This window comes from Phyllostomus hastatus, unplaced genomic scaffold (assembly GCF_019186645.2).
Source record: "Phyllostomus hastatus isolate PE091 unplaced genomic scaffold, TTU_PhHast_1.1 phas_contig_34, whole genome shotgun sequence".
NCBI classification, from domain to species: Eukaryota; Metazoa; Chordata; class Mammalia; order Chiroptera; family Phyllostomidae; genus Phyllostomus; species Phyllostomus hastatus.
In genome coordinates this window covers 21953632-21979175 of record NW_025333857.1, presented here as the reverse complement: position 1 = coordinate 21979175, position 25544 = coordinate 21953632, and the positions used below count along the sequence as shown (strand labels likewise).

The window sequence follows — 25544 nt, the reverse complement described above, 5'->3', positions numbered from 1 at the left end:
CCTGTGTTCAAATCTTGCCTTTCTGGTTCTGCTACTGCATTGCCAGGGCAAGTTTGTTCATCTCTGCATTTCCTCAGCTTTGTAATGAAAAGCACCCTTCTTGTGAAGATTGCATTGGTTAATGTGTGCAATGTCCTTCTGAATAGCACCTAGGAAGCTCTTTGTCACTCCTAACTATCATTAGCATCAACTATGTGATCTTGGCCAGGCTATTTAGTCTTTCTGGGCCCTACTTAACTCATCTGAAAACAGGGAGAAGGATGCCAACCACACAGGGTTTTTGTGAGGCTTATATAAATCTTCTAGTACCTTCAGTACACTGTAAAGCACTGTACAAATTTAAGCCTTTACCACTTCGATTGCCAACATGTGATGAATGAATTATTTCTCATTAAACTTTAAATAGATAACACCTCACTCAACTGCTAATAGCAGCGGTACAAACTTTATAAAGCAACTTTTTAAGCCACGTCCAAGATTATCTTCTTTACTAAAAGAAGAAAAAGTACAGAATCTGAAAGCAAAATCGGTATGATCAAAGAAATTTAAAATTTCATAAAATACTCCTTGTTTCTATTTTTCATAAATATAAAATGTCTACTATGAAATTAATTTATATTGGGTATCTTCTGGCAACTTTTTCTCTTAGAGTTATTTGCATGGCACCTTTTTTCTTACTACCCAGAGTAAAATCTGCCTCTATAAAGTTCTGTCTGTGACTACCACTTGCTACTGAAAAACTGTGGGTTTGCTACATTTTCTGACTAGCACTCTGCCTCCTAAAAGTATTCAAAACACAAGGCTGAATTGCTACAAAATTCCTGGTACCAGAACATGCTGTTCCACGAGAAATGTAGCCTTTCCCTGAGGGCGCACCTCTGCTTCTCCACACAAAAACCAAGTGAGGACGAAAGCAGAAGCAAGGAACTATGGCTGCACTACATTTATGAGAGACAGATTCCTTTTTAACTGGTGAGGAGTTGGGGGTAGTGATCAGGTGTCCCAAGTACCGTGGCTGGAAATGAGAAAAGCATGGTTTCTTTTGATAAACAAAACAACCCTTCAATCACTAAAATTACATTTTACTAGAAAACAAATTGGAAGCATTTTTCTAGATAGCTTTTACCTAAATAAAAGTTAGCAACACACACCACAGCTCTGGAATCAATTGTTACCTCCCCTTATTCCATCCATAAAATACTGAACAAAAAGCTACATTCCTCTTTGATTTCTACACTTGCCAGTTACTCCAAGTGGCAGGAAATGGCACACAGACTCTTGTAATTTGTGACCGTACCACATGAACCCACCTAGAGGGAGGGATGGGTAACTACGCTATAAAAAGTCACCCCGATATAAATTATCTAGATGTTGTTGTTGTTTTGCTAAGTGGAGATTTGCCTTTTCATTTCCTATGATTCTGATACTTTTTCCATTCAAGTACTTTTCTAACTTAGCTTTTTGCTCTTTCTTTTTTTTAATTTAATCTTTATTGTATTTTTTGTCCCATTTAGTCCTCTTATACCTCCTCCCCTCAGCAATCACCACACTGCTGTCCATGTCCATGAGTCCTTTTTCTTTTCTGCTCAAGTTCTTCACCCCCTAACTACCCTCCCCCACTAGCTGTCATCTGCTCTCCATTCATGAGTCTGTCTGTGTTTTACTTGTTAGTTCAGTTTGTTCATTAGATTCCACATATGAGTGAAATCATGTGGTGTTTATCTTTTTCTGACTGGCTTATTTCATTCAGCAGAATGCTGTCCAGCTTCATCCATACTATTAACAAAGGGTAAAATTTTCTTCTTTTTTTTTTATAGCCAAGTAGTATTCCACTGTATAAATGTCCCATAGTTGTTTTATCCACTCATCTACTGATGGACACTTGGCCTGCTTCCAGATCTTGGTGATTGCAAATAACACTGCAATGAACATAGGGGTGCTTATGTTCTTTCTTTTTTCTTTTTTAAAATTATTTTATTGTTGTTCAACTACAGTTGTATGCATTCCCCCCCCCCCGCCCCACCACAAACACACTCCCCCCACCTCAGCCAAACCCTGATTATATTCTTTCAAATTAGTGATTTGGGTTCCTTAGGATGTATTCCCAGAAGTGGGATTGTTGGCTCTAAAGGCAGATCCATTTTTAATTTTTGGAGATATTTCCATACTGCTTTCTACTGTGCTTGTACCAGTTTGTGTGTCCACCAACAGTGCACTAGGGTTCCCCTTTCTCCGCATCCTCACCAGTACTTGTTTGTTGATTTACTCATGATGGCCATTTTGACCTGTGTGAGATGGGATCTCATTGTGGTTTTAGTTTGCATTTCTCTGATGATTAGTAATGCTGACATCTTTTCATGTCTATGGGCCATCTGTATGTTCTCTTTAGAGAAGTATATATTCAGGTCCTTTTGCTGTTTCTTATCCCTACAATGGCTAGAATATATTTTTAAGAATCTTAATTCATTTTGAGAACATTTTTTTCATAATTTCTTGCTTTTTTGTTTTGTTTTATAATGGTCTGTTTTCTTTGTTACCAACTCTTATCCTTTTTCCATGATTTCCACTTGAAATACAAGAGGAAGAAGTACATAAATAAAACAAAGAAAATCTAAATAAGCCAAAGAAAAACACTAAAAGACCAGATTCCCCGATATTCTCAATTCACTCAAAAGTTGGAAAATGAAACAATAACATCTATTACCTACTACCAAGCCAATTTGGTAAATATCTACTAAAATATTTTTTCATATAAATAAAGTCTTGAAAAATAATGGTTAATAGTATAGAATACACTATACTCTTCATCTTTCAATTGCTCTTTTGCTAAATAGTGTATGTTTCAATGGGTTGAATTTGGAGTCCATATCCTTTCCATGTTCTTTCATTGTTTGCAACTATTTTATCTTTTTTTATCCTTCAAAACTCAGATTAGATATTAGTTTCTCCTGGATACCTTCCCTGACATCCAAGTTGGGCTAAAACTCTGTGTTTATGTTTCCACAGAACCTGGCAGCACTTAACCCATTACATTCACATCACCCATCTCCTGTACCTGTTCTCCCATGGTGACACCAGGCTTTATCTCAGTCATCTCTCTGTTCCCAGTCCTAGCACTGGAAATACAGCATGAACAGAATATATGTTCACTGGATGACAACTAAAAAGTCTTAGTGGATGGTTAAGGCATGGACAAATAATAAATGCTAGTCTTTATCTTGTGTATGTACTGTCCCATATGCTGTCCTCTTATTATATTTTTGAGAGAGAGAGAGAAACTTCCATTTGTTGTTCCACTTATTTATGCATTCATTGCTTCTTGTATATGCCCTGTCCAGGGATTGTCCACAGCTTGGCATATAGGGACAATGCTCTGACCAACTGAGCTAACGGGCCAGTGTCTCCCCACCCCCAATCCTCAAGCCAGCTAACTTCACATCATTCATTAAGCCTCAGCTCAGATGTCGCTCTCTCTAGGACCCCTTCCCTGAATTATTAAAGCAGGATTGGGAGCCCCTCCTGTGGCCTTCCTTATTTATCTAGTTTGGTACCACAGGACTCCACTTCAACTGATTTTTTACTTGTCCAAATTCCCCAATTAACTATGCTGTGCAATAGCAATGAAAAAGTCTGTGTCATTACCCTTTAGCCCCTGAAACACTGCATGGCACTATGGTGAGAGATAAAAATATATCCCCAGAATATTTAGACAATCAATACATAACTATAACCTCATATTCATATTAAATTTTGTTGGAATAAAAATTATACAATATCTCCTTCTCATTTTCAATTTTATGAATGATAGACAAAGAAGAGTGAACAGAAATGTAGTCCTTGTTTTTCAGTGAGTTTATTTTAATAATAATCTTTTGGAAATTCCATCCTCTGATTGAAATCTGGCAATTATTTTATCAAATAAATAATAACTGAGTGCTTTTTTGGGAAAATTTTTTTAAAAGATTTTATTTACTTATTTTTAGAGAGAGAGGAAGGGAAGGAGAAAAAGAGGGAGAGAAACATCAATGTATGGTTGTTTCTCATGCACCCCACATTGGGGACCTGGCCTGCAACCCAGGCATGTGCTCTGACTGGGAATTGAATCAGTGACCCTTTGGTTCACAGGCTGGCACTCAATCCACTGAGCCACACCAGCCAGGACCAGGAAAGATTGCTTTATTTCGGCTGATTCTAAAGTGGCCAAATTTATCACACTCTCTACATTTCACAAATGGCACTAAATTGAAAACTTCTTGTTCATAATTTTACTTTTTCATAGCTGATTTTTTCAGTCGTATGCTTCAAGTTTTCTGGAGCTTTGAAAATTTCTTACTCCACCCATATTCTTAAAAATTCCTTTGCTATGACCCTGGCTCAATTCCCCCAACTTTCTCACAAGCTCTTGTCCATGTCCTCCCTCTACTTGCTCCCTTATTTTTAATAACTGAGACCTTTACTATTAGCTTTTGTTTCCTACTTTCACTTCATTGTCTCAGTGGTTCTGTCTCCTCATAAAACTGTCACTGCTCTGTTAATGATTCCCAAATGTCTATCTTTAATCCTAGTCATTTCTTTAAGCCCACATTTCTAATTAGATATTTCACTGATACCTCAATGTAAAATATAGACAAAATTAGACTTGTTAATTTCCTCTTGATTCTTCTGTTTTATCCTTTAGGACGAATGGCAGCATCACTCATTTTGACATCCATGCTCTAACCCCAGAGCTATATATGACAGTTTTCTCAGCATTGATTTCTTCATTGAATCAGCTTCTAATTCCTACCACACTACTGCTCTGGTTTGCCTCTGCATAGATCCACCATCACCATCTTCAGAATCTTTTTACTTGCCTCGTGTCACCTAACTATGTGATAACTTCCCAACAATTCTGTCTATGCTGCTCCAATTCTCACTAACATACATCTTCAGGTGCCATGTCTCCTAAGAATTGTCCTAGTAATTTCACTAGCTTGCCACTAAACATAAAGGTTCCAAGGGTCTATAGTTATATAGTTCTACAGGGGTGGGCAAAAGTAGGTTGACAGTTGTTTGTATGGAAAAAGGCATGCAGGCTATGACTATTACAATAGCTTTAATAACTCCATGTTTCACATACTCATAACTGAAACCTACTTTTGCACACCCCTGTATGTATAAATACCTCTATTTGGCCTTCAAATCATTCATAGCAAGTTTCATCTAAATTTGATTATGTAAGATAGAAGAAATGAGAAAGGGTCTAGTCTCATCCCAAGCAGAGAGCACTGTATCTAACATACAGTGGACACTTAATAAAAACTTCCTAAAATGGGAAAACAGAAACTTGGTTACTATACAAATAAAAACCACCAATGGATTTTCCCTGACTACAGAACACAGTCCCAGCTTCTGAGCACGAACAGACTCTCGCATACCTCTCTTTGCCGCTTGAACAAGCACTCTGGGCTCCAGCCTTACAGAATCACTTGCTTCCAGGACTAATGGGCTTTTGCATAGATTCTCTCACTCTGATTTTATGTTGGCCTCTTATTTGTCCTTCAAGATTAAATTCAGAAACTTCTTTGACACACTCCATTCTGGTTTGGCTGCTCTTAACATAAGTGTAATTCTACCATTAACACATATTATGTCTACTTCTCTCTATCCCCCACTCGATGGCAAGCTCTTTGAGGAGAGGATAATATCCTTTGTATTCTCTAGGGTGTACCACATATTTACTATACTTCAGTGAAAATACTTTTCTTCTATTGTCTATAACCAATGAGCACTTATACTGGCTACATCTTCTCTTGGCTACAAGCAAATAACTATATACAACCAACAAACTACTTAACTGACTGGATATAAGTTTCCACTGCAGGTCCATCGATTTATATACTGTGCTCCATCATCTAGTCCAGAAAACAATGAATTTTGAACTTACATGATTTTCTCCAATGTCATTTTGAATTTAACTTTTGAAATATTCATCTTTGAGCACATATTTCAAATTTTAATGTCACAGCATGTTTTTCCTTAATCTAATTCATCACAGATCTTTTAGCTTTATAGTAATTTGTCAGACTTCCCCACCATATTTTGCCACATATTAGAGTCAGTCAACTCTTCACTTTACTCTACATATTATGACATAAACTCCTTTATATAAGACCATGTTCTGCTTGCCATTCTATCTTTCCTAAGTAACATTTCTCCTGGAACACAAAAAAATACTCAAAGTGAAATTAATGAGAATCTGTATTACAATGACCGACAGAACACAGTGCAACAGAAACTGAATAGCAAAACTCTGAGCCTATGCAGAAGACACTGTTACTCTGTGTACAGCAATATATTCTTTTATAATTCTGCAATACTGAGATTTAACTTTTTTTTTGTTTATAGGCATTTCTATCCTTCAGTGCTAACTCTTCAATCAACTTACTTTATATTCTCATTTGCAGGAACTTCAGGCAATTGCACAGTAATCATGCCATCCAAGTTGGTCTTCCCAATGAAGGCAGGCTTGGTACGTAGCACATCTGGTGCGGTCTTTGCTGTTACCCTGTGCTGTAATCCACCAGCACTGTTTCCACGATTTGTCAGCACGAATGAGTATGACTTCTCGGGCTTCAGGTTGACAATTAACTTTTGTGTAGCTCGACCATCCACTTCTTCTACCATTTTCCCATCGTCATAGAGAATCTAGGGGGATATAACCAATCATAGAGATTTGGTTATGAGAGAGGCAATGCGTATTTTCTAAACTCATGTGCTTATAGAAAATACCTACCAGGTCAATTCTAATTTTGGGTAATCCCTAAGTCAATAAGTATTCACAAATTCTAGAGATTGCATCAATTTTTCATTCAGTTCTTACTGTGTAATGATATAATGTTTATAACTGTAGAAAAAATACACAAAGAAATGCATAACAACTTTTCAATATTTGGCTTGTCAGTTTTAGGTGCAGAAATGGAACGTGTGCAGAAATGCTTTAGGTTCGCAATGTGTTATACACATCACTTTTTTCTAAATGTTTCCATTCTTGTTCCTAAATATATTTTAACTTTCAAGAATGTTCTTCTATTCTTTATTTCATAGACTTGTACTTCTTACTAGCATCTCTCAGTGTCTCTCAATGGAGTTTAAACTCTCAGCTAGAGTTTAAAATGTGCAAAGAATTCAGGCCAATAATTCAGTTGCATTATACAAATAATGTATATTGCAATAAACAATACAAATCAGTTGCATTATACAGAGGTAGAAACCACACAAATTTCATTTTCTGCTGGAAAAACAAAAACATTAGCTGAGATTATAAAAGTTTAACTTGGAAATACTAGGTCACCATACTAGGAAATACTAGGTCACCGGGTTGGGGCTCCTGCCTCCTCTCTAGAGTGGAAGGGTCACAATGTCGAAGTGCCAGGCTCAATCTATGGCTCGAAAGCTACAAACGAGCCCAGCCAGTCCATGGGCCAGAATCAGAGCAGTCTGAATGCTCTGTGGGTAACTTACCCAGTCGAGCTGCCCCCTGCACTTTTACCTGTGATTTCTTACATGTCAGAAAACAAACTTACTTTGAAAGGCATGGCGGAATTATAATTCTCTGGAATCTCCCAAGACAGTAGCACTGACGTCTTCATTACAGCTTTGACATGAAAATTTTTTGCAAACACTGCTGGAAAAGGAAAAACAGTGTATTTAAACCACTCCTAAAAGCCATGACCTGTCCTCTTCCACCATGGGCCACAGAGCTTAAGCTAGATGCTTTCTGCTTTGATCAGAGAGAGAAGTGTGATTTGCCTACCTGTTCAGAGCATTCACTTAAATACCTCATTCTCATCAAGAGCTCTCCTTTCTCTCCAATGAGTCAACTAGATTGTATTTTCCTTACCTGAGGACATTGGGGTGCTGTGAGCCAGACTTGCTTGGCATTCTATAACTGAAATCTAGTGCATCCAAAACATATTAAGTTTCATATACTTTACCTTTTTGCTTTTGCTGAACCTATTAATATGAATGGGTCGATCAGTTATTTATAGCTTCAAAATACTGATTTCCAAAGACCGATATTCCTTTAAAGGAGGAAGGCCATAAGCAGACAAATCCTACCTTGATCCACGGGCAGTGTCCTGAACTGGACACTGGGACTATATGGCCCGGGCCCTTTGCTCGTGTGAGCACGTACTTTTACATCGTATGTGGTATCTGGTTTTAAGCCACTGAGTGTCATAGTGGTGTCAGCTGGAATAATAAGCTGCTCCATTGGAAGAAGAGGGATGTTGATATCCCTATACAGAAGGGTATACTTGGTGATAATGCCATTTCTCTCTGCCAGGACAGGCGGTTGCCAAGACAACTGGACGGAGGTTGAAGTGGTGCCTTCTGAGCGGAGGCTTTGAGGGAATCCAGTTGGGACTTCTTCTGGAACGGAGATCTCCTTCACCATCTCCTCCCCAAAGCCCACTTTGTTTCTGGCTGAGAGCCTGAAGACGTAGGATGCTCCTTTGTGGATGTCTGTCGCTGTAAAGTGATCCTCTTTTTCAGAGAACTCAAGAGTAGTGAGTGGCTCCATATCCTTCCGGCCAAATTTTAGTCGGTAGCCCTGAAGAGGTCCAAATGTGTCCACAGGGGGATGCCACTGAATGAGAGCAGTGTTCATCTGAGTGTGGCTGATCAGAAGCCGGGGCTTCCCTGGAACTGAAGCATACAGGATGCAGTGCTAAGACCAACTTGCATGGATGCTCACATTTCAATCATTGCTGAGTGGAAATACCACCCTACAGCCATTCCCATTCCTTTATAAAAAAAAAATAAAAGGCTAATGCTTGATATGTATACCTTTGTGGCAATACGTTCCTTCTTATATCCTGTTAAGGTAGGATGAACTACTAGAGTTTGATATTGAACACAAAATAGGAATAATTAAAATAATAATTTGAGGGGATATTTTAACATCTTCACACTTCAGAGTTTCACACATAAAGGTTCATGCCACAGAGAAATGGATGAGTAAAAATTAGCCAATTCGATACAGCTAAAAATAACTGTAACATCTAATTATTGATAACATGTAATGTACCAGGCACTGCGCTACAAGTGTTTACATGTGGTATCTCACTTGATTTACATTCCTTTCTCCTGACTACATGCTCTGATTAGTTATCATCATCTTCTATAACAAGAAAGTAAAACCCAGAGGGCTAGAACACTATGCAAGGTCAGGTGTGTAATAAGTGAGAAAGGTATAATACAAACCCAGGTGTAGCTGGATCCAATTAACTATAGTGTTATGTTGCTTGTAAGTTTCCAAAATAGTAGTTCAAAGTAAAATTGCTTTGACTTACTATGGATTTAAACTGCATTTTTGTCTATACTTTACTATCCACACCAGTCATCCTCATTGAGTTCTTCATCTTTAAAACAGGAATTATGTTATAACCTAGCCAAAATCTTATTGTGAATTTTAAAATAGGAAGATGCACATGAAAGTCTTCACACAAGATTTATACTTCATTAATATTAATCATAATTATCAATAATCAGAATATTAGCCTTTTCTAGCAAGGGGCCACTTTCCTGTAATTACATAATTTATTTCTTTTTAAGTTACATAAGTATAGATGTATACAGAGTTCTAATCTACTCATTCAATGAATCGTAACTGTAATTTTTTAAAATGTTTATTTATTGATTTTTTTTAGAGAGAGAAAAAGGGGTGGGGGAGAAGGGGGAGAAGGGGTGATGGGGGAAGGGAGAGAGAGAAACACTGATTTGCTGCTTCCCTGACTTATGCATTCACTGGTTGCTTCTTGGACGTGCCTAACTGGGAACCAAACCCACAACCTGGTGTATCGGGATGATGCTCTAACCAACTGCGCTACCTGGCCAGGGTCTGTATTTTTTTTTAAATGGAAAGCAATTATTCCTGAAACTCACAGAAAAGAACAGTAGTGAATAACACAGAACCAAAAGTTTCTTTGGGCGTAACCCAAATAGGGGAGGAAGAAGAGAATCAGCAGAATCGAAACACAGCCAATAGAAAGAAGATGCTGGAAAGGCAGGAAAGCTTATATTAATAAGACTGGCAATGAAAAATAGTACTGTGGGGATGTATAAGACAATACAAAAATTAGCAACAACAAAACTAGAAAGATGATGAGACAATACATAGAATGTTAACCTCAGTAAGGACCTGGTTAACCTGCTCATTCTATATTTTAGAAAGCCATAACCCCTATGGTAGCATGCTTTGTCCAAGAACATGTTCACTGAGATCATTGTATCTTTCACCAATGAAGCAATGGTTTTGTTTCACACACTACATGTGAGTTCACTCAGCTAACCCATGGTGTGTGGGAAGAGTAGTTCCTGAAGGTTGTAACCATTGTGCATGTTATGCTGAGGGCTGGCCCAGGGACCAAATTAAACCAAACCAGAAACTGTGTACTCATTGCTTCTCAGGAAAATACACAGCCAGAGATCTTATCAACTAAGAAATTCTCAAACTAGAACCCAGTCATTAAGTTAGAGTATGTGAATTATTCTATCTACAGTAGTCCCCTGCTTATCCACAGTTTGACTTTCTTCAGTTTCAGTTACTCTTGGTCAGCCACAGCCTGAATATTAAATGAGAAATTCCAGGAATAAACCATTCATAAGGTTTAAATTCTGAGTAGCCCTGATGAAATAGCACACTACTGCACTCCATCCTCCCCGGGACTTGAATCGCCCGTGTGTCTGGTGTCTCCACGCTGTAGGTTAGTCACTTAGTAGCCATCTCCATGATCAGACTGACTGTCACAGCGGTGCAGTGCCTGTGCTCAAGAAACCCTTATTTTACCTAATGCAGTGGCCCCATCGTGGAAGAGCAGTGATGCTGGCAACCCAGATACGCCGAAGACAAGCCCTAAAGTGTCTCCTTCAAGGGAAAAGGTGAGTACGGTACAATAAGAGAGCACTCTCGTAACTTTTCTTTCAGCATATTGTTAGACTGGTTCTATTTTATTATTAGTTATTGTTAACCTCTCACTGTGCCTAATTTATAAATTAAACTTTACCATAGGTATGTATGTATAGGAAAAATATAGTATGTATAGGATTCAGAGATATATTTGGTTTCAGGCATCCTTGGGGTCTTGTAATGTACCCCCTGTATATAAGGAGGCACTGCTGCATTTTTATTTTAAATATATTTAAGATTATTTTCATTTTAAAAATCACTTTAAGCCCTGGCTGGCATGGCTTGGTAGACTGAGTGCTGGCCTGTAAACCAAAAGGTCACGGGTTTGATTCCCAGTCAGGGCACATGCCTGGGCTGTGGACCAGGTCCTTGGTTGGGGGTGGGGGTGTGAGAGGAAACATCTCTCACACATCGATGTTTCCCTCTCCCCGATCTTTCTAAAAATAAATAAATAAAATCTTTAAAAAATCACTTTAAGATAGACATTGGGAGGCATCCTTCATTTCTCTTTATGTGTGTATAACATTTACATGATTTGCCCATTAAAATGTCAGTGATATCAAGGATTAAACACTTGAGGTTCTGCTGAAAAAAGTGTAGGGGTCTCAGAAGAAGATATATCATTTAGGAAACAAAATCCAGTTGAAACTACTGGGTAGAAACATAACTATTAAGTCTCAACATTTTATGGATACAATATATTTTATTAAACATATTTATCAAAATTTTCTAAAATTCTGGTTCCAAGGAACTATGTAGTAGTATGTACACTGTTTCTATAAGATGCGTGTAAAGCTAGAATAAAGGAAACACTTCTAATTTTCTTGATTGAACCACAAATATAGTTTCATTCTAATAATATTTATCAGCCAAATAGGAATATATTTTCATCATTTGGCATTTTACTTCATAATGCTGTGGTACAAATTTGGAGAAATATAATGGACAGTCAAATTCTAAAATAAAAACACACTGGTCTTATAAAAATGTACATTATTCTTCTGGGGCAGTTGAAGCTGAGGTTAGCTAATGCCTTTTTTGTTCATTTGTTTTAATGCTGGCATGCCCTTTCTTATTTGGGGTTATACATGCTGTGGGCTTGGAATCATGGGATCAAATAGTGCTCTGGAAATGAGAGTGTCTGTTCTGACCTGCTGGTTTCCACCGCTGTGCCAGGAGCATCTCAGTCTGCTCCCCATTCAAGCCCACAACGGTCATCCTCCCCCTGACAGAAGTTTCACCAAGCCTGAAGTCTATTGAGACAACCAGTCTTGAAACACTGAGATACACAAGTAAACAATTCGAGAAAGAAAGGAATGCTGCGGCAGCTAGACAAAGAATCCCACCATCCCCTCAGGAGAGGCCAGCCGCATGAAGGGAATGACTAAAATGTCTACAAATGTGTGAAGAATAGAAGTAGTTTAAGCTGGGGTAAGATTTTTGGGTATTTCATCCCAAGTAACAGATGGAGAAAAAGGGAAAATAAATGCAGAGAGGTCTACAACACCGCATATATGGTTTAAAAGATTATCCAAATCTCCACAAATTAGCAATGAAACCCATTCCATTTCTGATTTCCAGAAAATTTATGCACAAAACACATACATCTATTTACTTTGTGCAAAGACTTACTCAGTGGCACACAGGCATTTGGGTGGGAAAATGCAGACGGATAATGCAGTGTCTGTGTCCTCTGATCAGTGTGTACTCTGGGGGTAAAGGAAGAGATGCAGTGGGTGGTACTGTATGTGGAGTTGGCTCAAGGTTTCCAGGGCCTTAAGGCTACTGTGTGGATCACTTTAAAGGTCATCCAGTAGCAGGCTCAAAGGTCTTGCTCACTTCAGCATAGGGACAGGAGAGTTGGCGAGATGAAAGAGTCTTAAATAATAATTCAGGAAAGCTTGGAGGTCACTTTTAGCAATGCTTCAGTGAGCATATTAGAAGAAGCAGAGAGAGGCCAGCTGCAGAGTAAATATGCTAACTATAAGTTATGTCACGACATATGTGTAATCTCTCATCCCTGTAGCTCTTTAATTCTTCCTATTCCCTTACTGGATTCTTCCCTATTAAATACCTTATAAAACTTCAGAAATGATATACACATGTTGCGCCCTTTCCTTCTTAGCTGTAATAATCACCGGGGATTAAGCGAGGCACTCAGTCAGTCTCAATGGCTCTAAACATAGCTTCAGTTTAACCTAGCACCTAAGAAGAAAGAATCATAATTGGCTGACCTAAGCCTAATACTTCCAAATTCCTCATGTCACAGTCATCTTTTCTATAGTCCTTAAATGCAGCTGCTCAGTACAGCAGAGAAATTTATGTACAAATACAACAATGAACTAGCTGATTGCCTTACACCTCAACTTCATGCAGCAGACCACATTGTATGAAACTGGACAATGTGAGAATTAACAAAGAAACTGCAAAAATGTCACCATCACTGCAACATAAAGTCAACGTTTTATTCAAAGGCGCCCCTGAGCTTGCATGGCTCTTACATGGTGGATTGCTTCACTTATGGCCGGTACATTTTGTTTCAAAGATATGATTGGTTACAGATTTTAGAAACAATTTATTATACATCAACACATCTACAATCAGGAATTTTACTATCAAAATAAAATTTTACAAGAATTCCTGAATTTTCCCTGGGAGCCATTACTACATACAGTACCCTTATAATTGTGGGTTATTACAAGCTCATATGTGTGAGATACACTTGATAATTTTTCATAGTCACATAAATATAAGGACTTTTTGAAATAGTATATGAAAACAAAGCAAAAACAATGACTTTGCTGATTACCTGTGGATAAACCATGAGTGGGGAATGCTTTTTTTACTTGTAGTTTGACAGGAAAAAAAGAAACACACAACAAATTACAGATTTACTCTAAAAAGGATTATAAGTCTGGATTCTTGCACCTCCAACCCAGCCTCCTTGGGAAGGTTCAAGAAAATAAACAAAGCAAATGTGCAGACATCTAAATTATAAGTATTCCCCACCTCAATACCTAAGTCTTCACTGATTAACAAAGATCTGAAATTGTGAATGAAAATTCCAAAATAATTCTATGTATAAATAAAAGCAACAATTCTAAATAATTTTCTGGATGGTGACTAAAAAGTGATGAGCTACTCTTTAAAATAGAGAGTAAAATAGACAATATTATTCCTTTCTCTAGTACCCACATTCTTTGGCTATAAGTTCTCTATTTTTACCTCCTCGTTGTAGAACCTCCACCTTTTCAGGAATAGTAGTTGGATGCTTTGTGTAAGACATTTCAGGCTTATTAAGACACGGTTACAAATATGGGTAAAGGAGATCAATTTCCTTCATTCTGGGATTAAATTTCATGGGTTTTGCCTTGGTTGTCTACATTCAAATAGAGGCTGGTTCTGTAGCGAGGCAGGCAACGCGCCCCCCAGTGAACACGGATCTCCTGTGCCTGGCAACAAATTAGCTCGATACAAAGGTATTCTAAAAAAAGAAAAAAAATCCCAGAAGATTGTCTTGAAGGATGCCATCTGTAATCCTGCTGCTTGAGGCAGTTCCAGGTGGCAGGATGTGAGGCAAATCTTATGACATTTAGACAAATCTGGCAGTGAGCATGGCACCCAGGAGGGTACTCACCATCACAGCTGTTCTCTGCTTTACACCTTTACGTAGAGGTGTGTTCCTAAAAAGTTATGTGAGAAGTGATTTTGGAGGAGTAAATCAAATCACAGTTTCAATGTTCCATAGGAGAATTCTATACAAAGGACTGGAGGAGAATCCTTTTGTAAACACTTCTTAGTTTATTGGTTTTACTGTGCCAGGTTTTCCTTCATGCTGGTTTTTCCTACTGTGGCCAAAGAAACTCTAAAGAACATTGAGCTTTGGAAGAGAGCAATCAGAAATTTAGCTTTTTCGTTTCCTTCATTCTCTCTGTTCCCTATCTTCTATGAAATGTGTCCTCTTTAGAATCCCCATAGCAAGGGGGTGAGGAGGAGAGAATGACAAAAAATAAAGCTAAGCCAATATCTAGCTCCAGGTGGCAGCTCTTTTAACAGGGTTTGTTGCAAAGAGAGTCTGAAGCTATTGAGTGGCTTCCCTACCTAGTTGATGTGCCCTCTGAACCCCATGGGACTTTCTCCTTCAGATCCCTCAGGCCTCCACTCTAATATTCTGCCCCACAGAGAACTCCAATTTTTCTTTCCAAAATAACTCCTAGGGGCAGCCCTACCCTCAATGCCAACACGCCTTTATTTTTCAGTTCATCACTCACTGACATTGTATTATGTACTAATTTGTTCACTTGTTAATTAGCTAGTCTTGGTCAGAAGATAAATTGCAGGAGGGCACAGTTGGTTTTGCTGATGGACGTATGCCCAGCAATGGGAATAGTACCTGACACATAGTAGATGCTCCAAAAATATTTGTTCAATGAATAGTATACATATAATAATATGTATACACATACATATGTATATACATATACACAAAAGCAGCTGACCACAGCCTTTTTTACCCCCTCCGTGAGAAGCCACCCATCCCATTTGGAAAATTAGTATTAATGTCACCCAAAGTGAATTCAAGGTACATATATGCACAGATGTGGTTACCTGCTCCCGTGGTGGACACCAGTTTTGGCTTGCTGCGAGCACCATCTCCTTTGGTGGTGTAGGCTGTGACAGTGAGGGAGTAGGAAGTTTCAGGCTGTAGCCCAGAAATAATCATGTCCTGAAATGACACAGTGGAACAACACTGATTCAAAACATGCTCTGAATGCTCTGGGGGAGGAACATCAAGGCACCCATTTTCATTGCTGTGCATGCATGAACATTCGCTGCAGCCATGCCGAGCACTGGAAGATTCATGCCTGGAGCTCATGCTATGTTTTCTCTGTTTTCCATGCTGACAGTGGAGCGGGGTCAGTCCTCCTAAGAGGCAGCTCTAAGAGACGGTAGGTAAAAACATAAAACTTGGAGCCAGACTGCCTGAATTCCTGAACTTAAACATGCTTCCCTTTATTTATTAGCTTGGTGTCCCAGGGTATATCAGTTTACCCTTCTGTGCCTCAGTTTCCCACGTGAAAGTAGGAATAATAAGACCCCACAGGGCCACTAGAGGACTAAATGGGTTATGTCAGGAAAATGGTTAGAACTATGCCTGGCTCACAGAGAGAAATCCATAAACTAGCTGTTTTTCTATGCCAGCAGCTCTCCATATGCACCCATGATGGCCTGGCCCACAGACTGGTGACAGGGCTGATGCCAACAGTCTATTTATCACCATGGAAGTATTTTGCCAAATGGCTGATCTGTGGGACCTAGACATCCTGAGAGCCAGAGAAGTTTCTTGGGACTCAAGAAACATATTACTGGTTAACTATGTAGGCTCTGAACTATAATCATTATACATTAAAGAGAATTTTCTGTTCATCTGAAGAATTTTCTGACCTAAAAGTGAAGAACTGGACTTATCCTACCATATCACAAATATGTGTTCTATTAATTCTGATTGTTTCGAAAATGTTAACTATCACCAAATATTTATCAAAACTCTCAGTTTTGTCTTAGTAAGGGCCCACAGCTGTGATAGTTATTAAAAATAGATGATCACACAACTGTTCTTCCAAAGTGGAGGTTCCACATTTCTTTAAATAGTGCTGGCTCTGAATTTGTCCTGATATTTTATTTAGAGCTACACACTGCCCCACACACAACAATGAAAAAAACCTTTCAGATTTTTGATACAGCTATGTTTTCAAATTAAGTGTGACAAATTTAAGGAAACAGACAATGTCATTGTTTCCGCATCTAAAGACAATGCCAGTGGGAGTCTGGTTAATGGGCTGAACTGTACGAGGGACAGTAGGGCTGTTCTGTGCAAGGCCATAATGGGCACCATGGAACTCAGTTGTTGAATCTGGTCCCAAGTATGACAGCTTTCATGAGAAGCTTTTCTCAAAAAGGGAGGAGTGTCATCAATTTGGAAATTCAAGGATTTCGGATATCATCTTGAAGAACCAGTGGAAATACTATTCTGTAAGCTAAATGGACTAAATTTGGGAGTGAAATTTTATTTTCCAGAACTTGGAATGGTTTCACTAACATTACAGAGAATATAAAAACCAAGTAAACCACCTGAGAGTGGTGTTTTAAACTGTGACAGATAATAGCTATTCCAAAAATTATGATGGGTAAAAATGATATTATTGTTTTCAAGGTCCCCTTTCATATGCCTCTGGATTGCTGCTGAAAGCAGGCAAGGTGAAGAGGAAAAAAGAAGCAAGGCTTGGTTCTGTCACCAGGTTGTGTGGCAAGAAATTTATATGCAGTGAGCCTTGTACGAGAAACCTGTTAATAAAACTGGGGTTAATGACACGTGTCCTTCCTCTAGCACAGGATGTGGCAGGATAATGTAAACAATGCGATTTGAAATTGCCAAGCCCTCTGTGGCGGTATCATCTAAGCCGGCTACACCTCTCTCTGCCTGGAATACATCATCTCTTAGCTGCGGGTGTGCTTTCCAGGGGTTCTGTCCTCTCTGTGGGTTAGTGTGGCGGACATCACGGCCACACTCCCTTCCTCTCTTTGTCTTTTCCTATCCCAGCTCCACTGGCTTCTTGCCCCTGCCTACTAAAGGCTGGCATTACCAGGTCTTTGGTAGCAGTCACTGGTCTGTATTTCTCTCTAATCCCAAACAAAAACCAAACTGCATTCATTTCCAAACCTTTAAAGGCCTTTCTTATGCCTATACACTACATTCATTTCTAGCCCTGACTTCCCAGGAGGACTCCAGGGACATATACATCATAAATATCTGTGGGACATTTTCCCTTCACTGTCATGTGTCAACTCAAGCTCAGCTTAACTGAAGCTTACATGTCGTTCCCAGAAGCAGACTCCCTTCCTTACTTCCTATATTTTAGTGAATGGTGGAGCATCTTCAAAACTTAGAAGTGACACTTTGATCTTTTTTTCTTCCTTAAATTCTTAGCTAAAGTTTTTCTCAATTCTTAAAAATATTAATCATAACCAACCCTTTTTCCATTTCTGCTTTCTCAACTCTGTTGAGTTTTTATTTTTTAGTAAAAGAGATTTTTTAATTTGTTTTTCTATTTACTATCTGTTTTTCTTCCTAACCTCTCCACTAAGTTTACAGGTAATGACCCATTCAGTAAGATATGAAATCAATTTAGTCAGTCACGACCAGCATTAAAAAATAATTATACATACACACTTGCATACATGTACACAAATATATATATATACTTGAAAATAAAATATTAAAGTTTATATATATTTAGAGGTAAGGTATTATTTTAAGAAACTTTAAACACATGCATTAGTCATGACATATAATGCATTTCTTACTATGGGTCATGGTCAAAGAAGTTTATAAAATACTGCTCTACTATTGATTTTTCAACATTATATTAAAACTTATTTCTGAGCTATATTTAGCACTAATTTAGTAACCTAAACCCTTTATTTCTGTCAAATTAGCAAGCTCCCTGTTATCTGGCTACATCACACTCTCGGCTGCCTTGAAACTTTTCTGAAATTTACCTCCTTCCTAGGCACCTGGACTGTAAGCACTTAGAAGGCAGGTGTCACATCTTGTATCTCCCTCTGTAGCCTATATACATATAGTTAGCTCTTAATAAATAACATAATCCACTCATTTAAATCTTTTTAAAAATTCCTCACTGAGTGAGATACTTTCTAGTTCTTTGCATGACTTATTCAAGTTCATGCACAGTTGTATGGGTACAACAGAGAATTGCCAATTCTAGATAGAGTTAATTAGTCCCAGATCTAGACATGTTATCCACTGAATATGTAAGTAGGAGTAGGATTTGAGAGCTGCCTACAACATAAAACTTTGACACCTCGGGTCTGTGAGGTCTCCACTTCAAGCATGCCTCCTCTTACTATGCCACGAGGCAGAGTTAGTAGCAGCCACCAAAATAACAGGAGCTCACGATATTTCTTATGCAATCAGTAGCATCATGCCAACTTCACAAAACGAAACCAAGACACAATGTGTACCATGTAGTGAAGATAATTTAAAAACTGTTAATGCATGCATTGAAACAGTGATGGCATATCACAAATAAATGAAAGAGGAACATCAGAAAAAAGTAAGCACTTATAATATTTTGACAAAGCAGTCAAAAATTACTCACATGTTCAGTAGTATCATCAAATTCCCACTGATTGAGATTAAGAAGATTGGGGAGGTAGAAACAAAATAAAAAGAAATGAAGAGAAATTTGTAGACTGATAAAGGCAAGGGTGCCCTTGTTAGATTAAAAAAAAAATAAGCAACTGTATTAGTGTGTACAATAAAATTCTAAGGAGTGTAAGTGGGTTATGTTGCCACTTTCATTCTTAATTTAAAGGTCAAAAGTAAATATGATCTGTATTGTAATCAGTTAAACCAGCTATCTTCCATTGAGATGAAGTACTAAGGCATAGCAAAAAGCTAATGTACACTACTTTGTGACATTTATTTTGACTTTTTTCTTAAGTTATATAGTTAATTCAAGTCACTATTAAGATTAACATCTCTCATTAATATTGAAATCCAGTAGTCCTGGTGAAGTCCTGCAAAACTTAATGAAATTTCAATGAGTAGTCAAAGAGAAAATAAGTGATGGGGGAAAAAAGAAAAAAATAAGAAAAAAAAACAACGCAAGGAAAATCAGCAAATTAATAAAGTCAAAATAGAAGAGAGGAAAAAAAGGCTGAGTAGCATTTAAGGCAATGTTGCATTATATAATTGCATGCTCCCAATAAAAAGAACAACAGAACTACAGCTCTATGACATAATACTATCTAAGAACGGAAGAATATCAAAGCATGATGGTCTTATCAATGTCCTTTTTCCAATTGCAGACTTAACAACAAACATAAGCACTGATAGCTTTATTTTATATTATGAGGTTTTATTTTACAGGCAGTATAAATTAAATATTTGAAAATGCAAGTCAGTTGCCCTTTTCCAAATCTAAGGGACGCTACAAATCTTGAACCACATTTACAGATGTGGCCTCTAAACCAAAACCATGCAACTGGATTAAAGGTAGATTAGTTAGCCACTAACCCAGATCTCTTTATTTAGAATGTTTCAAGACTGAAGCAAACATTAGCACATTTATAAATTGACTATGTCAAGACTTGGAGTAAATACTTTCCTTAGAGCTACAGAGATATTTGCCTTCTCATATTCATTGGGACAAAGATGCAACATTTGGCATCCTGGAGCAGTGGTTCACGACTAGGTTCATAATCTTCCTCACTTTCACACAAAACAAGAAATTTTCCATTGAAATGTTTCAAACTTTCAAAAATATCATCCATGCCATGTCTAGTGACCAATTTGCTGGATAAGCAAAGTACTTCCCTATTCATAATATCCCATCAGTACTGAACCAAGCATAGATAAGCTAGTCCGTGGGCTACGTACAACCCCCACAGGGCAGTAATTGATTAAAGTCTTCCTCGCCCTTTTAGAAAAACATGACGTATGGATTTATTATGGTACTATCTTTGAATCACTACTAATTTATGAAAAAACTGGTGCTCTATTTTAAACAACTGATTACAAAACCAAATTATGGCTCCATATTTATAAACCACTGCCTTAGGATCAATTTCTCACACTCTCAATTAATACTTTTCTTAACTTGGCTCAACATGGGGATCCCATTTAGTCCCTGAAAAACACTTAATTTTTATCACAGTCATTATCTTCATTTTTGGGGGGAAATAAAACAATTCTTTTCATAAAAAACATAATTTAATAAAGAGATTCTAAATAAAATACATTGTCCTGAATAAAAATGTCTATTTTCCAGCAGGAAGTCTTACATTTAGAAATTAGGTCAACTTATCCTAAGTATATTTTTAAGTTTATTTTATTTTTAAAAAGTTTTCATTTGTTTATTTTTAGAGAGGAGGAGGGAGAAAGAGAGAGAAACATCAATGTGTGGCTGCTTCTCATGCACCCTCTACTGGGGACCTGGCCTGCTGGGGCCATAGGCCTCCTTCGGAGCACCTAGGGCATGTGCCCTAGATTGGGAATTGAACCCATGACCCTTTGATTTGAAGGCTAGTGCTCAATTCACTGAGCCACTCCAGCCAGGGCTAATTCTAAGTTGTTTTAATACAGCAGAAAATAGATGCTATCAGCAAAATTGCTTCTTAGAATTCTACCCTTGATTTAATTAAATCAATCCATTTTTTTAAGTCAGAAAGGCAAACTCAGATACAGCTATAGAGAGCTGAATATCTGTACTTTAAGAAACAGTAACATGTTTTTAATCAGATGTGTTACTTCACTATAATTTATTTCCTCAATAGATGGCAATCCAGATTGACAAGGTATACACATATTGTGTGTTTTAAAAACAAGAATTTTGTGCAGGATTTTTTAAAATGTAAAAAGAAAATAATTAAAATGGGGCCCAGTTAGGGGCATAGAATAGAAAAAAAAGTATCATAAGAAAACACAGGTATGTAATTTTGGAGGCTTACCTGTGCATCAGCCAGCATGACGTCCTTCAGCATGGGCTGGCCCTTGGGCTCACCATTTTCCATCCTCACATAATGCACCTGGTATCCTCTTATCTGGCCATGCTGTTTATTGGGCACAGGTGAGCGCCATGAGACTTTAACAGATGTTGAGTTGACAGCCTCTACCTCGACTTTTCGAGGAGGACCACTAGGAACTGGAACAATATCATCGGATAAAAGAAAATTATAGGCACTTGTCCCACCCAGTCAGAGCATTTTCTTTACTTAGTTTTTCTTTTTTTCTTTCTTTCTTTTTTTTTTTAAATGGGCAGACCCACTATGTTTCCTTTGTGGAATACAGACATTTTCAACCAATGAAAATGCTCAACCAATCTGCTCTACCTTTCAAGAAAAGATCAAAAAACATGACCAATGCCAAAAAAAAGTATGGAAGAAAAAAAGAGTATCAGAGAAATAGAAAAACATGTAAAAAATGTACAAAAGCCAAGGAAGATGCTTTGAGGTTCAAAGCATTAAAGCACAAAGAGGTATAGTATTGAAATAATAACAAAAACTGCTTGTTGATTGCTGCGTGTTTTTAAAGGTTTCTTTTTAGCAGAAAAAAAGATTCTTGATTATAGGAATTTTCTTCTTTTTTTCTCATATCAAAGGTATTCCATACAACAAATGCCAAAAATTAAATGCTTCAGAAATATGCAAGACAAAAAGACAAGAAGAAGATAAGAAGGCTGTTTTTAAAAGTTAACTTCAAAATGTAAAAGAAGTGACTACAAAAAGCCATGAAAAATGCAGAAGACTTTAGATGGAGGTACAGAGGAAGAGCCTGGATTGCAAAATCATAGGAGCAAACTTGTTCTTTTAAAGGGAAGCAAATTACTGTGTTGAGATCAAAAGAAAAAAAAATGCCCAGGCTGTAGCAAAGACAGGTCTTTGTCAAAAACTACTGACGTTAGAGCGATGTTGGGTAAAAAAAGATGAGCACAGAAAAACGGGTTACTGTTAGCCTATCAAAAGACAGCAGACCAAGACTGTGTAGAAGGGAGCAAACTGACGTAGCAGAAGCAACATACCATCTTCATCGGTTCGAATCAACACGGACAAGCTCTCGGGGCCAGGGCCGACATCTGTGTGGGCTGTGACAGTGATCCGGTACTCAGTCCATTTTTCCAGCTGTTCCAAAAGGTATTTGGTAGTGTCCGAAGGAATTCCCAAAATCTCGTGAGGTTTGTCATCTTCTCCATCCACTGCAGTATACTTGATGGAGTATTCAGTAATAATGCCATTCTGTTTTTCCACCGGTGGAGGTTGCCAACTTACCAAAATGCTAGTGGAACTTGGGCTGGTACAACTAATGTCTTGAGGAGGAGCTGACGGCTCTTATTTTGGCAGTGAGTTAAAGGAGGGTTTGAGTGAAAGGACAGGAGTGGTTGGAAAAAAAATGATAAAACAAAAGAAAAGGCAAAAATAAATAAACGAACATTAAGGGCAACAAAACGAAAATAAGGCTTTGAAATTTAAAATAAAATTTTAAAGATAAATTATATACCTTGGCTTAGGAATATGAATAAACCAAAAAAATGAATAAGTGACCAAAAATAAATGTTAAGTAATGGGTGGGGGGAGTATGTGAACATGAAACCTTGAGATGATAAAGCCTCCAGTAGAGTTACCTACCTGCAATTTAAATTCTTCTTCTAAACCAATCTCTCGGTATTCCCCAGCCCTACAATACAGACTATCCAACTTCAAAAAAGCTGCAAATACTGCAAGATTTACTACATGAGCAGCTTGATGGGGCTTCACAGATGCTGTTTCAAGCTTTCATTCCTACATTCTAGAATGAGGGCGAGTCATACACAGCATTCAGTTGTGAAAGCAGTCTTAAGTGTGAAAAACTGCAATAACAACTAGATACCCTTCCGTCAATTCCATTTCTTTAAAAGAAAACAAATAAAAACCCAACCAACATAAAAGGGTTCCCTCTGACTATCTGAAAAAATTACTGTGCCTGACCACCTTTAATGAAAAGCATTAACCAAACACTGACCATATCCCATAGAGAGCGAGCATGCAGAATTGGTAAAAGATGAAAAGGCATAGCCCAAGATTTACCTACCGAGAGTAATGTCAGGCTTGTTGATTCTGACTGTAACTTGTACTTACCCTACATCAGCTTTCAGCTTTTAAAAAAATTATAACTCTTCTTGAGACACCATTGCTAGTGAAGAATTAGATCCCACCAGCAAATTTTTGTAAAATCAATAATAATGATCTATCACTTACAAAATGTAACATAGCCACTTAAAAAAACTGTTTAAAAAATCCTGAGAACCATCTTTCTTTCATTTTGTACATAATTCCTTTCATTTTCTATATAACTATTCATCTAAAGTAGTGTTGATGAAAGAGTTAAAAGATAAGCTTTCCTACTGCCCATTCCAAAATAAGTTAGTCACCTTCTGAGCAATTATTTTCAATTAAATTAATCAAACATACCATTATTTGAAAAAATAAAAAAAGCAATAAAGACCACTGCAGTATTATAATAAATTATTTTTAAAGTTAATAATACACGTTCCTAAAAAAACAAACAAATGGGATAAGATATACATAATACATATATATTTTTAAGGCAATATATATGATACCATAAGTAAATCATTTCTAATTTTTTGTATTTGAATATGTAGTTTGACTTTGTGGACCTTTATATTATGTAGAGCCTGGTTTATCACATTGTTCAGAGTATTATCAGCCTTTACATGTCTTGTGTTTTTCATTAAGGTCAATCAAAATGAAAAGCTCATTTTTACTAACAAAAAGAAAATTCTCACTGAAAGACTCATAAATTTGGAATAAGATTTGTAAAATCACTAGAATATCATTTTTATTGATTCTGACTACAAGTTCTTATATTTCAAATTATAAAACTATTTTAAATGCATCATCATTATTCATAATAAATTGAGTTATTCATATAACAGCTAGGACTCATTTGTAATTCTTTCTAAAACAACTGATTTGGTTTTTATGACATTGCTACTCTCAGTCCTTATATTCTTTGAATAAATTCAACACCATTTGAAACTTTTATTTTAATAAATAAGGAAAAGATAAGCTTTTGGTATGCTTATAAAAAGTTCATTCTGTCTCTTTGTAAGTACATACGTATATACATATGCAAAAAATCAAGTTTGTAAACCATGCAAAATATAATATTAAAGCATGTCACAGTCCTTTGGTTAAATATCTGGTTTTAAGAATGATCTTCTACAATATGACTTACTAGCCTGCCTGGAATTCAAAGCAGACATACAAACTGCATTTACATACTTGAGATTTAAAAAGAAGGACAATTTTATGGGAATAACCCATAATCACTAATGGATTAAGCACAGGAACCTAATACTTTTCATATGAATAACTATGTTTTGAGAAAAGAGAAGAAAATGATTTTTTATTATCAAAAACCCTGAAAGATGTCAAGTATCTATAGAAGAATAAAATACAAAGACTTGCTTCTATGGAAGGAAATTCATCTTTTAAAATGTATAAATATTATGCTTGTTGACAGGTCTAAAAATTAGATCACTATAGCATTCTCTTTACAAAATTTAATGCATTTCTATTATACAGATCTATTGCATGTCATTATATCAAAATCACTTATAAAATATCAAAAAATTAAGGAAATAACTCCATAAAACTATTCAACTCAAAGCAAATGTTTGTTTAATAGACTAATTATAAAAACATTAATAAAGATTAAATTATTATAAGCCACCAAACTTTCCATCAAAAACAATCTCCCATATTAGACTTTACAAAAAACAATCTTAAAAATCTTCCCTGGACACAATGAACCCCCAATGTGATAAAGACAACTATTCTTTATAGCAACAATTCCAAAAAGATATTGAACCTGAGGAAACAAAATAAAATTTAGGATTGGAAATGTACTTGTGATTATTCCATTGTTCCTAAATTTTTCCAAATACAGATTTGCTGTGAATGTTCCAAACTTCCAAATGCACTCCTGGCAGAGTTAATAACAAACTAA

The 25544-nt window shown here is 37.0% G+C and overlaps 1 protein-coding gene across 8 annotated transcripts in view; it reads right to left on the bottom strand.

Moving 5' to 3' along the window:
* The window catches only part of PTPRD (protein tyrosine phosphatase receptor type D), a 514409-nt gene that overhangs the window by 156927 nt on the left and 331938 nt on the right, over positions 1-25544 (bottom strand). For 4 of the 8 annotated variants that reach the window (XM_045840045.1, XM_045840042.1, XM_045840046.1 and 1 more), the window contains exons 12-17: positions 22555-22860; positions 21485-21678; positions 15560-15677; positions 8101-8688; positions 7566-7663; positions 6428-6687 (exon numbers count right to left, since the gene is read on the bottom strand). In XM_045840045.1, the coding sequence (XP_045696001.1) occupies positions 6428-6687; positions 7566-7663; positions 8101-8688; positions 15560-15677; positions 21485-21678; positions 22555-22860 (1564 nt within the window). Of the gene's footprint in view, positions 1-6427; positions 6688-7565; positions 7667-8100; positions 8689-15559; positions 15678-19131; positions 19159-21484; positions 21679-22554; positions 22861-25544 lie in introns of all 8 variants that reach the window. The other 4 variants (XM_045840040.1, XM_045840041.1, XM_045840044.1 and 1 more) reach the window with 3 other exon arrangements.